Raw genomic sequence first — 15,391 nt, 5'->3', positions numbered from 1 at the left:
CAGTCAGATCTTGCTGCTACTTTGAAGTCCATTTTCAAAACCCTAATTTAGATGGAGATTATATTTATTTCAGATTTTATTATTGAGTTCCTTATCTGGCCATTTATTTGCGGCATAAGTTTGTTAAATGAAGAACCTCTATATATTTCACTGTAATGAATGAGTTCATACTAATAATTGACTGGTCGTTTTTTCTTCAACAGATGCACATCGCTAAACGTCATCAGGGACCCATACGCCGGCCGTGGGGGCTCCGGCGGCTCGGGCGGCGACGGGGGTACTTCCCCTCTCCGCCGCACATACGATGCTCCCTCTGCTCCTATCCCCGCGGCCCGCGACAGCCGATCCCTCCCTCCCAACACTAGAATCAACACTACTACCTCACCTGCGCCAAAATCGGTCTCAGCCGACTCGGTATACACTATCCTTATCAGGCTACCAGAAGCAGATTCGGAACAAAATAGACCTACAATCAAAATGATCTCTGAAGAATCACCTCCTACAAACAACACCAGACCACACTTCCGACCAACGAGAGGAGATTCAGAATTAAATCTACATCCAGCTGGACACCCTGCGTTAACCAGAAGAACCTCACATATACAAGACGTTAGGATTCCTCTCAACGCGAAAATAATACCGAAACAACTTGCTGGCAAAGGAATAACAAAAGCGCCAAAATCTAAAAAGAAAACACAAGAGAAGAAACAGGAGACCAAAGCCGCTAAAACACTATCCGCTATCCTTCTATCATTTATTATCACTTGGACGCCTTATAATATCCTCGTGTTACTTAAGCCTCTTACCGCTTGTACCGGGTGCATTCCTGACGAATTATGGTCATTCTTCTATGCACTTTGTTATATCAACTCTACGATAAACCCAGTGTGTTACGCATTGTGTAATGCTACTTTTAGAAGAACATACGTCAGGATATTGACTTGCAAATGGCATAACAGAAATAGAGAAGCGATGACTAGAGGTGTTTACAATTAGGAATGGATTTAAATTTATTTTACTATAAGATTAAGAAGGTACCAATTTAATGATTGCCCAATTTTGGTACCTTGAATGAATGATCTTTGTGGCAGAACTTGTTTTAAAAGCCATTCATTGTGAGTAGTTTCATTTTCATTAGTGAGTTGACCGTCCCGTCCAAAGATAGTTGTATGATTTGTAGATTTCGTAAATTTTTGAGATAATTTCTTGGAGATTAGTTGATAATTACTGATTTAATTTTCGTATCTTCTCCTGTTGTAAGCAGAAGATCTAATAAGCCAAAGATAAGGAATTATGATTTCATAAATAAGAGTCGGGTATTTAAAAAGGGAAAGAAACGAAATTGACGATAGTGTGGTTTGTAAAATCTCTAGTCATTTCTCTACGGTGTTCTACATGCAAGGTGTGAGCTTTTAGGATTAAATGGACGAATTTAGGCAAGAATAATTTAAATAATTTATAATCGATGGACTGTCATTGCCAAATTCCATGTGATTTATAAGTATTTCATTAAACATTTTATTGCCAAGCTGACTGTTTTAAGCCTGTGACATTTTAATTTATTCCATAATTTATTTTTTTCAAATAATCTATCATTTTGGTATCGATGCCTATTACCAGGTGGTTGGTATGGTATTTGTCGTAACATAGTTCTAAATTGTGTGCATAAACGAATAGTTTATAGAACAGAGAGAGTTCTGCCTTGTTTTTAAAACTTGATGTGTGTTTTATCTTAGTGTTAATTATAATGATTCTAAGCAATATTTACTTGATATTATGTGGTACTGATTGTTCACTGCGGTAGATATTAAGAAAGCTACCTTGGAATAAATAAATATAATAAAAATAAATTGACTAGTTATTTACTTATTACATATAAATGCAATAATAACGATGGTTAAACAAATAATAACATTCGAGTATCTCCTGTAAATATTTTGAGCCCAAAATGGTGCGCCCATTTAAAATTGACATAAGTTCAATGGAAAAACAAAACAAAGAAACCGATTAATTTTTTTTATTAAAATTAAAGTTTTAATATCGGAATAACAACTTAAATTAAATTCGGCTGATATGAAAAATCGATATACAAGGGCTGACCTACAGTATCCAAGGAATCTTTCTCAATATACCTATATCTTCAATTGATTTCTGTGTTCTTGTGTTACTTCGTAATTTATAAGAATCAAAATTCTCTGTCAGTTTGAAAATACATATATATTTGCAAAGTCTATCAAAATACTTAAGCATACAACGATATGAACAATTTAGACGATTTCCTACTAAAACTAATGTCTCTCTTTTTAGATTCGAAGTCTGTGACTAGTCTACTGAAATATATTGTAAAATGAATCTTATATGTCACCAAAAAGCGGGATATTAAAATTCTAAATATATGTACTTTTAATATTTAAAAAGATTAATATTGTAAAAAGCGACATTTAATTCTATAAATAGTATATACTGTATTTGTATCGGCATTATATTAATATACATAGTGAATATAATGACTATGACATTTACAAGCGAGTGTAAGTATTTACCTATATTAATTATGTAATATAAAGTCGAATCTATGAGTGTCGTACAACGTTCCTCTGTTGTGAATGGGGTTTTATTAACCTATTTATTATTATATAATAATATATATGTGTAGAAATAGAGTATTATATCATAATTAGGATAGGATTTTAACTTATCATAATTTTGTACTAATTGCAGATAATTACGCATTTTACCATTTTGTTTCATTTCCAAATTAAAATAAACAAGGAAAGAAAACTTGTAATCTGCTGTTAGTAATTTCAGCAACCAAAGTTCATTTTTTAATCATTCTGCTAAATAACAGTCGAATGGCAAAACTATTATTTGTACAGCAAGATATTACAATTAAATAAACGGAACAACAAAATATATACATATTCAACAATCATCTGGTTTCATATATATGTATGTATATGTATTTGTATCAATATTATATATATGTTTATGTTTGTGTATTTCTTATGATTGTATTGTGTTCGTACATGTACCTAATTGTATCATCTGTACCTCATGTTTTTGCACCGCCTACCACTTATCTGCTTTGCCTAAAGGTTGACTGGTAGAGAATACCTTATGCCATTAAGTTCGCCTTTTGTACAGTGTGTTTTCTTATGTGCAATAAAGATTAAATAAAATAAATAAACATGAAGATGAAAATCCGTACCTAAGTGCCCATATTGGGTTCTTGGCAGTAACCGATCTGTGCCTGCATGTAAAAAATGCTTATGGATAATGTTTAATATAAATATTACCTGCATTCTGAGAGTTACTTAAATTTATGTGAATTTCATCTAGTTTTTAATAATTCCTGATCTATAAACTAAATAGTTTCATATGTAAATTCGGATTTAATAGATTCTTAATTGTCTGTAAAACATCTTTAATAAAAAAACATTTGTAATGCTAGAAGCATACACAGATGTTAGTACCGTACCGTTTGCGAATCATTAAGTTAATATTATAACAATAAAAAATAATTCAGCCTATATACGTTCCACTGCTGGGCACAGGCCTCCTCTCATGCGCGAGATTTAATATTATAAATACTTACAATATTTATTTTTAATGTTATATGTAAAATGCGTAGTTTTATCTGTTATGTAATCAAAATACGTTACAAAATCAACTGGTATAAAATGAGACAAATCGTTTTAATTTATTTATTTAATCGCAAGGCATGCATAATGTATGACAATCAGAGTAGCTTTGAGGTCGCTAAGCCAGGTAACCAACTCAGGCGTGACTGAGTCCAAATCTTTAGCTGGACCAGAATACGAGCGGAGGGGACAGCATTGGAAGATATGATCGGTGGTCTTAATTCTATTTATTTATTGAGAAATAAACATTCATTCATTCACATTAAACAGTAGATTAAGTAGCAGAAAATAAACCTATAGTTTTTTTTAATATACATATCAAATATAAAACATTTTAATTACGATATTAAAAAATATTATTCACGTAATACTTAAAATATTATATATGAATGGTATATTGCACAATAAAACGTCAAAACAAAATGAATGGTGATAAAAATAATGGACACAACATTTAATTGCAATTTGTTCTTTTTTTGCTATGCATTATCTGCGCGAGACTTCTTTCATCATGCATCTGGAATACCTACTGACATGACATAAATTTATTTAATTCCGCTACCTAAAGGTTGTCTGGAAGAGATCGCTTTTTAGCGATAAGATCGCCTGTTGTTTACCTCTTCTTAATGTGCTGTATTATTTGTATTGTTTCTGTATTGAGGTGTGCAATAAAGAGTATTTGTATTGTATCTGAAACATAGTATATCAGAGTATTTCAAACAAAAGTAATATACGTACAAGTGAGTACAAAATTGACAAAATAGTACCAAAGTCTTTTGTTCCTCCTAGACTCGTCATGAGATTTGTAACGTATTTTGTTAGTTTTAATTCCTTAAAGTATATTGTCAACGCGCACAGTAACTTAGTTTTACCTTTACGGGCGTTTTCTTGTTGGTGTCCCTAGTAGTAATAATTATTTGTAGATATCTAGCCTTGTAGACTTTACCTTTTTACAGGAACCCTTTACATGTACAACGCCTACTGTACACGGAACCCTACCTAAAAGTTGTTTTATACTGCTGGCAATATTTATTATGAAAATTTGTTTATTAAATATATTGTTTCCTTTAACTCGTATTTTAATTATATAAAGAACATTTTTATTAAATGGATTTTCAAGGGAAGTTATATGAATTTTGTGATTTGATTGTATATAAGAATATATTGTTATACATTCTTTCTGTAATACTGGGTGATTTTGGGGTCGTGATGCTGAATGTCAAAAATATGTTAAGACGGTCACACTCATGTTGAACCAATTCCTCCTTCCCACGAAATCCCGACCTTGAGGACCCGACGTAGTCTTTCACCCAAAATCACTCAATATTTTTATAAAAGATTATGTCAAACAAAATAAAACAATACCTATAGGTAATCAAGGGACAAAATCAAACATTCAGCAATAAACAATGACGCCAAGCTAAGATATCCATAATATACATATTTGTAAAAATAACTTTGCCTTACCTTATTCGGTGACCTGTATTTTTCCGTTTTGCTGCTGCACAAGTCGATGTAAACTAGAAAAAACAAGATCACTCTTTAAATAATATACAATTTTTACTGAAATGCTATGAAGTAATCATCAGGCGATAAATATTTGCCATCGACTGGTATATAGTAAGTGTAACATTGCCTTGTCATACATAAAAATCGTTGACATGCAAGTCTCATTTAAATTGTGTACCATGTAAAGTGAAGCCCAATAGAAATAAAAAATAATGTAACCTAACCAATTTACCTTCATTTCTTCGTAATGTCGCAATTTTTGTGGATAAATATGATTTTATGAACAATTTGTATGTATACTTAAACCTTTTATTTATATCAATTACTAGTTTCAATACGTGTTAATCATTAATATTTCAATGAAAACAACCATCGTAAATCGTAAGTTATACGTCAAATTCTGAAAAATCCTGTCATAGTTGTTTACATTATTTGCAATTTCTATTGGACTTCACTTTAGGTATTCTCACACAATCAAGTTGGTGTTAAAATGTAATTTGCGGTTTATACATGGTGGGGCAAAACAGTACCTATACAAAACTATCGGTCATATATTATGTACAGTCAGCGTCAATAGTAGCGGATGAAACAACGCGCCAAAAGTATCTGATATTCCGGATAACTTTTCCAAATATAGATAAATCTCTAAAATTTACATGCGAAAGTATATCTTTTACTGTCTTAATTATTCTACATATAGAACCACCACATTTTGTTAAGCTGTTTCAGAATGGTAGATACTTTTGAAACCTTGTTTGATCCGCTACTTTTGGTGCTGACTGTACATGCATTCAATATAAATTGTATTTTATACGAGGTGATTATTAATGATAAGACACCATTGTCGTTTATAGGGGTAAAATGATTGTAATGCTATCATAGGAGAGTCTTGAAGACTTCTTAATCTATTTGCTAGTGACATAAGTGTTTTGCTCCAACCATCTCGATATCGACTTTTATATTTCAATACACATTTTTTTGGCTTACTCGCAATAATTTTCATAGCAATCGCTTTTTCGGGTTAAATGTATTTTGAAATTTAAGTAATTATATTATAACAAATTTATGTACAAAGTGATCGTTTGTTAATAATAAGTAATGCATAATTAAATTAAACAATTTGGCGATCGAATAGGTAGTGAAATTTAACTCAAATGAAATTGAAATTTAATAATAATTTGCGATATTATAAGTAAAATTTGTATAATTTGAGAGCAATTTTTACGAAATACTCCTTTATATCACACATTCCAATTGTAGTGTTATATAGTGACCTCAAATATTTAAACACAAATAGTTAATTTCTGTCTTTATTATATTAAACACGTTATTTAGTTTTTTAGTTTTGTTTCAAAGAATTTTATGATGTTTATATTATTTTTAGTAAATGTAATGAAATAAAGTTAGATTTTATTTATAATACTGTAAACACTGATAATATTTGAGGTACGTTTTATGAAGCAAGACCTGTGTTTATTTAAAGTAACTTTTAGACGTCGATTTTAAAATCATTAACTAAATGACAAGGGAGTAAAACGAACTGAAATATTTAATTAAAATATTGTCGTGTATTTGTAGTGATGTACCTAAAATAAAAATCTAAAGAAAACTAATAGGTTTGGCAAATATTAAGAGTATAGGTAGTTAGATACCTATTCGATGGATTTTTACTTAATACGTAAGTGCATGAAATGTGAGTAGGCAGTGCCAAATATTTCCTATTATATAAAAAACGAATCCCATGACATTCCAATAGTTGTTTTGTATTATTTTTATTTTTTACTCTCGTTTTTATTGTTGAGCGCTGCAAAATTAAACTCGTTATAGTTATAAAATAAATAAATTGTATCGCAATGAAATTGACCAAAATGTACAACGGTTTTCGACCTAGTTTTATTGGGTTGGTTATGATTATGATCTATTGGCGTGCATGTACAAATCGAGTATAATGTGAGAATAGTGAGTTTCGTTCGAGACACGGGCCGGCAGTAAGGCCCTCTCGGGCCGTATTTTGGAATGCTTCGTGCACTTAAGATTTATATTACTTTTGGATATTATTGCTATTCTCCCTTCCTTAGTCAAGTGACCAACCAGACTGTGAAATTTGTGAAACCCTGTCTTATGGAAAGAAATGTACGAAGTGTCAAATAGAATTAAATCTCGCAAATTAATATAGATTTATTATTATCAGTGTACAATTTAGTCAACACGGTGTATTTATGAAATAATAAATGTGTTTTTTGTAAATTATTTTAAAAATTAATCCATGTTTTTGTATAACCAAAGACAATAAAATTGAACTAAAAAGGGTGTTTTATTCATATCTTTAAAATTTATATACGTATATATATGAACTAATACATATTTAAAGAAAATAAGAGAAAAAATACTGACTTTAAATTAATCGCCGCAATGTTTGTTGCTGTTGTTCTTGTTTTTGAATATTAATAAATAAAAGGAACATTTAAATGGAGGTACCAACTTTCGATGTTTTAAATAACAGCGCGGCTTACGTGGCCGATGACTTTCAATGCCGATGACGGCGTGTCGCTTCGCGTTCGCGAGTTATTCGCTCAGGTAAGACACTGCCTAAGCGGTGATTTTGAGGTCGTGAATAGATGGGTCCACACAGAGCGAGCACACGCGCGAGGAAATTTCCTCACGCACAAAACAGCCAGTGTAGACGTGCCTCGGCCGCGGCGGCGCGCTTGGGCGGGAAAAACGCGCGCGCCGCCTCGGCATTGCAATCAAATTGTCATTTTAGTGTCTGAAATAAAAATAACTATGTGGGGACAATTTTACACGGATCGACTTAATCCCAAACTAAGCAAAGCTCGTACTATGGGTACTATTAGACGAGAATAAGCAAGGTAGATATTTTCTAAGAGCGTAGAGTGAATTTATCCGAGTTTGAAGTTAAGCAAATCAAATGCCCTTCCCAGGATGTGAACCCGGAACCTCCTGCTTTGGAGGCAGGGTCACTGCCGACTAAGCTACGGGGCCGTTTCGAACTTAGTCGCTTTGCACTTTTCAAATAGACCGTCCATAACATAACTATTCCTAATTGAAACTTAATTAATTCGCCGGGGCCAGGAATAGGATCTAATTTGTTCTGATAGCTTTTAATTTACCAATTAGAGACCATTAGGCATTTCGTATTTCAATTAGTGTGGGGCAAGCAGGGATGAAAGCACTTTGAGTCAGTTGATTTATTTGAAATTCCTCTACTGTTGTATTTTGTGTATTAAAAAAAAAACATTAATGTTAACCAACTTCCATGATATCACTTTGGGCGGTACCATTTTTAATTTAAAAAATATACAAATAAAAGGCACAGGTTTGAAGGTATATAATATGCAATTATTCATATTAAAAGTAATGCATCTAGTCTGAAAATAAGTACATTAAAAACGGCTTACAACATACCACACAGAATGTACGCATTTTCGGTATTTTTTTTTTGTAGTCGGTGTCGCACTATTATTATGTATTATTATATTTCCAAGTATTTAGGTAATTTTCTCAGATATAAATGTCTTCTTCTTACGGTCGTACTCGTACAGTGTCAGAAGGCTATGTTAAAATATTAAGGTATTAACGTTACCGCGAACGATTTTAGAGCAAAAATGTTAAATCGATAGATTTAGTCGTTTTATTTTATAATGATTAGCTTAGATTTGTAAGGCATTGGTATATTGTTGTTGTATGTCCTCACAGGGCGTCATGGACTGACTTACTGAATTGTATTGCAAGACCTTAATAATGTATGTACATGACTATACAATTAATAAATGAAATGAAATTAAATTGTACACCTTTTGCTACGTAATATCTAAATAACAAGTATTGGTTTCTATTAGCACGTCTTCTCATATTGCCTTTTAATTAAGAGGTCGCAAGCGTGCGTCCCCGGTAATATGTGACGAGAAGGGCCAGTTTTTAAAAATACATCAAAAAAGTATGGTGGTAAATTGTTCTTGCCGTTAAAGTATGGTTGAAGGCGCCTAGCGTTTCGAGTGCTACAACGGCGTTAGCCGCGAAAATTGAAAACGCTCTGAAGCCTTTGGTACTCAGCAGACCCGCCATACTCGTATTACAGAATTTGTTGGTATTTATATGCACACGTCGTGCTGTCTTTAGAAGATAACAAATTTCTAGATACATATAATATACATTTTAGTTAAAAAAGATCAACATATATAAGAGTACCTGTTTTCTTTTAAGGTCAAAGACAAATAATATAATTGATGACCGGTCTCGCCTAGTGGGTAGCGACCAGGGCTTTTATTTGTATTATGAATACAGATATTTGTTCCTGAGTCATGGGTGTTTTCTATGTATACAAATATGTATTTATCTATTTACGTATGCATATCGTCGCCTAGTACCCATAGTACAAGCTTTACTTAGTTTGGGGCTAGGTCGATTTATTTATAAAAGATACCAACATAAATTGTTGAATACCTTTACTGTCTCCGTTAATATAGCCATTAAAAACCTAAGGGCGAAAGGGTGAAAGGGGGGCAAAAGATCCATGCGGGGTATTTAACATGTGACTGGGAACACCGGGGAGTTTACAGTTGTTATTCCAGTATGTTGACTGCATATTAATGCCAATATAAAATTCTTATGTGCCTACATAACAAACATTTTTAATTTGCAATGCCTAGTATTCAGTATTCATTTATTTTTTGCTTCCATGGTACATTTTCGAGTAGTAGTATGTAACAAATTTCCTATGATATCACGTGGACCCTGAATAAGGTGTAGCAAATACAAACAATTTAGAAGTATCTGTGGGGATGGATACCTATTTAATAATGTTTGAGTATTTACGGAATCTGATTTGCACAATGAAATGTCACAAAAACTTCAAACGATGTTCTTGGTCTTCCCTAAGGATCTCTATATGTTTTGGTGAATTTTGTTCAGGGACTTCTTCTTGTGCGCCCGAATAGAGGTTTTCACTACCCATGAACCAGACTGCCTCAGCTTTGACCGAGATAACCGAGTAGGTAGCTACTTTAAAAAATTAAAAATAAGTAGACAGGCAAGGACATACGCAAACATATCTGACACTATCTGTAGTGCCTTAAGAGCGTGTTACATTTTTTACAGTTCATCTTGTGCTACTTTATCGGAATAGTACGATAATTAGCACATTACTTAACTATGTCAACAATTTAATTCGCAACGAGTGGTAATAAATTAAAACATGACCGAAGGAAGAAAATTTCCTATTTTTCGCACTTGTATCGTAATGTACTATTGCGCACTTCGTTGTGAGTGAGGTGACTATACTGCTCGCATTGTCTGAACTGTGGCCAGCGTTGGAACACCTCGTAAATATTCTGGCTCTTTAAATTTATGGCTCAAGGGATTATTATCCAGGCGTGTGATATTACTAAACGGTGGGATTACTCCTGGATTTCGCAGATCGGAATTGATCAGAACTTTAGAGTGAGTTTGATTTGAAACGTGACATTTACATTGTTGGAGCAGACAGCGTGCAAACATAGGGCTCGTGGGAACGGGAATTCTGATGTGACGAATGTGCCGTTAGTATGCTATTTTTTGGTACACTATATTTTTTTATAATTACTTTTATATATTATAGTTTAATAGATCATCACTTACCATCAGGTATGATCGTGGTCAAACGCCTGCCTAACCTCCATAGAAAAAATATCGTCATTTTAAATAACGTAAAAAAAGGCATACTACTTTTTTAAATAATAATAATACAGCCTATATACGTCCCACTGCTGGGCACAGGCCTCCTCTCATGTGCGAGAGGGCTCGGACTATAGTCCCCACGCTAGCGCAATGCGGATTGGGGACTTCACATACACCTTTGAATTTCTTCGCAGATGTATGCAGGTTTCCTCACAATGTTTTCCTTCACCGAAAAGCTAGTGGTAAACATCAAATGATATTTCATACATAAGTTCCGAAAAGCTCATTGGTACGAGCCAGGATTTGAACCTCAGGATTGAAATTCGGACGTCATATCCACTCGGCCACCACCGCTTACTACTTTTTTACTTGGTATAAAATTGTTTTAGGGTATATTTATACTTCGTCTAATTTACATCACTGCTATAATTATTACATAGGTACTCTAAAACATATTTGTTATAACATAACTGTAACATTACATAATAATATGTAGGTCTCACTAGAAATAAAAGGCTCCCAGAAAAATGGGTTGGGTTAGGTTAAAAGTCCGACCCTGTATAAAAAATTATGTTTTTGATTATATAAAATATTATGTTAAATATAATATAACATAACCCATTATACAATATGTCTTTAAACTAGTATAATATACATAAATACAATAATCAATAAACATAACACTACTTCCAATACGGCAAGTTTACTCAATTGCTCGCTAGATGGCGCTAGCGTCGAGTTAGATCGCGCAAGCGTTAGTCTTTCACAGTTTCATGGCATATATTAGACATTAGTATGCAAACCGTTCGCTAGATGGCGGTAGCGTCGAGATAGAACACGCAAGCGTTTGTCTTTCATAGAATATTTAAGTTCTAAGTTTGTTTGAATGGTAAATAGATGCTTTGTCATTTACAATAATATTATTATATAGAACCTATTAGCCATATTATGGCATGAGGTGACTGAAAAGTGAAAAGATAGATACTGAACGACTTTAACTATGGCATAGGCTTCCAACACAAGCCGAAAAAAGTGTTTTTCTTAAAACTGATATTTAACCAGCCAAATTAATCTTTTACAGTACATATGGGGCTACTTTATAGCACTAGTGCGAGAAGTAGCATATTACGTTACTGTGTCGAACATTTAAAGGGCCATATGTACTGTAAAACGTTGTACGATACATGTGCGAATAGGTAATTCGCAACTCGGGTCGATTTAAAACACTCCCTTCGGTCGTGTTTTAATTTATCGCCACTCGTTTCGAATTTCCTATTTTTCGCACTTGTATCGTAATGTACTATTATCATATGATAAGGATCCTGATCGAAAAGTTTTTTGTTGCATTTTTTCATGTACGATTTTTCTGCTCTTTCCGGCACGTTTGAAGTTTTAATCCACAATCTTGAACACTAATAAATAAAAATAAATATTATAGGACATAATTACACAAATTGACTAAGTCCCACAGTAAGCTCAATAAGGCTTGTATTGAGGGTACTTAGACAACGATATATATAATATATAAATATTTTATAAATACTTAAATACATTGAAAACACCCATGACTCAGGAACAAATATCCGTGCTCATCACACTAATAAATGCCCTTACCAGGATTTGAACCCGGGACCATCGGCTTCATAGGCAGGGCATAGGCATGTTGTGTAGTGACACAACACAAAGAAAACTCATATGACAATTTCTATTGACTATTACAAATATTTACAACGACCGATGCGCTGTCCTCATCCAATGCTTTCCCACAATAAGAGCCCCTTGCAGCATGTCCTTACTCGTGATCATTCATCATTATCTTTTCTGTACCATTAGTTTTACCGCGAGCTGGTCACTGACATATTCGCTAGCGTGTGCGTAACTTACTTTCAGTGCATCTTGCTCGTACTGGCATATTAGTGCGAGCGACATATACAGAAAGCGAATACGTCAGTCGGCCCGATTCGAAGAATGATTAAGACAGACGTTTAAGATCTTGGAAAGATCGATAACACACACATACATCAACACACGTCAAAATTGACGTTTATTTCGATTCCGCTGTGATCCCAATAATTACGTCAAAGTGACATTGGTTGCCCGAATCGAGCTGGTTCTGTCAATAATACGAGAAACAAACGATATCTAAATGAGAACTTATCTAAACCAGCACTTATCGTTATCGTATCTCATTCTTCGAATCGGGCCGAGTGTCGGGTCGGTGACAAGCTCGTACAGGTTCCAGCGACTCACAAACAATTTTCTGCTTTCAGTGCCACTGTATAATTATTGATAATTAAATTGACATTATTTTAACAGCTCCGGTTTTATTCTTTTTATCATCACATTAAGAAAGTCGCAAAAAGCCGTGGCTGAAGCTAGTTTCCGAGGCAAACTTATCCTCGGGTCAACTCAACGGAAGGAAGTTATCTCTTAATCCCACCGAAAACTAATATTTGTTGGAAGTTTTTAACGAGGTTACCGAGCGAGCCCATTCATTACGACAAATTCACGCTTTTGAAAATGCACAGAAAATTCAGAAGATTGTGTTTTGAGCAGGTTTTAACTGCAACTGGTAAATATCATTTGATATTTGCCAGTCGCTTTTCGGTGAAGGAAAACATCGTGTGGAAATCGGACTATGAAATGAAATGAAATGTTTTATGAATAACAATTGTTACATGTCGAGGTGGAGAGTTTTCAATAGTTTATCAATGACAAAAATCTTACAAATAAAATTAATGCAATTACAATTATTCATATTGTATGTAAATTATATCCATATTCAAATATTTTACTATGTAACGATATTATTTACCATTTAAAAACAATCGGTAGACTAAAAAGCTCGTCATATGAATAAAATGACTCTTGTCTTCTTCAGCCTAACCTTACATAAATGCCGCGGTGGAAGCTGCATCTCTTACAGAGTTCGGCAGGCGATTGTAAATAGAGGGGCGTAAATAGTACACAGATCGCTCTGACTTGGCGAGTTTGTGTGGTTCGGCGACCAGCCTATTGTGGTGTCTATTACTGCGTAGACTATAATTAGCGTTAGTGCCTCTGCGCTTGAACATATCCAGGTTCCCGTGTGTGAACACTGAAACCTATTCCCAATAAGGTCTAGATTACCCTTCTGGGTTGGAAGATCAGATGGCAGGCTTTCGTAAAAACTGGTGTCTACGCCAATTCTCGGGATTAGTTGCCAAGCGGACCCCAGGCTCCCATGAGCCGTGGCAAAGTGCCAAAATACCGCGAGGAAGAAGGAAAAGTTATAAACGTATGCCTATCCTTATCCAAATGAAAATACATGGTGAATTTTGAGAATAATTTTTCACATGTACAAAGTAGGAATGCAACCGCGTTGAATGTAATACCTTGGCGTTGTTCTCATTAAAATATTTTTTTTCATGGGGTTCCTAGTACTCCTAGTACGAGGAAACTTTATAGTGATGTCCGTCATCAAAAGTAGTGGATCAAACGAAAACAAAAAAAGGGGGAAAAGGAGCGGGTAGTGTTGTGTTCCTGCCGGTGAGTAACGTTGCCAGAGCTCAACGAGAGGGGTGGGGTTATGGTCGGCAACGCGCATGTAACTCCTCTGGAGTTGCAGGTGTACATAGGCTACGGAGACTGCTTAACATCAGGCAGGCCGTATGCTTGTTTGCCACCGACGTAGTATAAAACAAGGTGTCAAAAGTATCTACCATTCTGTAACAGCTAAATAAAATGTGATGATTCTATGTCTAGAACAATTAAGACTGTAAATAAGTTTCTGGCAAAAATTTCATTTTTGGTACAAGCTTTTATCGCTGACTGTACTTTTCTTTCCACAGGCAACTAATACTCATCGAGCCAATTCTAAAAACCCCAAACACAATTAGTTTGTGTTGTTTTATCACAGAGTTCCTATGTCCACCTTTTGTCTCTATCATCAGATCAGCTCGATGGTACCATAATATTGCATTGTCACCCGTCTTACATATGTATGCAAATTTTCAGCTCAATCGAAAACCGGGAAGTGGATCAAATTTAACTTTCAAGATTTGATTACAGACAACGGTCATGTGAAAGTAAATAAAAGCTTGTAAAAATATACTTGTGAAACGTGAATTTTAGAGATTTTTTCTGTATTTGAAAAAGTTTTCCGGAATATCAGATACTTTTGGCACGTTGTTTCATCCGCTGCTATTGATGCTGGCCTTATCTCTAATGCACTAGAAGTGGGGGTAATTTTTTATCACTTCAACCTTATGGTTACAAAGTGTGGAAGTGCCAAGCTAACGTCATATTTTCATAAAAAGGTTGTGTAAACTGGCAGTTTTGCTGCACCGAATAAACAATCGAATTTCAATAAAAAATAAACAAAAACACTCGTTATGCCAGCGCGTTATACACGGCGAAGCGCGAATTTAAGCCGAACGCGTTTTCTATTGGCTTCGTTGGAGAAATAACGGTGTTCCATTTTTTAAATTGGAAGTTGCAAATCGCCATTTTTAAGCGTTGAACGGGCTTAATAGGTTGCCTACGATGTGTAAGGGTTAAGTGGAATAAGAGATTTTATTTATTCC

General features: G+C 34.2%; 1 protein-coding gene across 2 annotated transcripts in view; it reads left to right on the top strand.

Annotated features, from left to right (window-relative positions):
• The window catches only part of LOC133522729 (muscarinic acetylcholine receptor DM1), a 121,778-nt gene extending 114,327 nt beyond the window's left edge, over positions 1-7,451 (top strand). For both annotated transcript variants that reach the window (XM_061858153.1, XM_061858154.1), the window contains exon 5: positions 204-7,451. In XM_061858153.1, coding sequence (XP_061714137.1) covers positions 204-996 — 793 coding nt within the window. In that variant the 3' untranslated portion in view covers positions 997-7,451. The remainder of the gene's footprint in view (positions 1-203) is intronic.
• The last annotated feature ends 7,940 nt before the right edge of the window (positions 7,452-15,391 follow it).

Source organism: Cydia pomonella, chromosome 11, assembly GCF_033807575.1.
Source record: "Cydia pomonella isolate Wapato2018A chromosome 11, ilCydPomo1, whole genome shotgun sequence".
Taxonomy (NCBI): Eukaryota; Metazoa; Arthropoda; class Insecta; order Lepidoptera; family Tortricidae; genus Cydia; species Cydia pomonella.
Note: the sequence above shows the minus strand (reverse complement) of the source record. Positions and strands in the feature narration are given on the sequence as shown.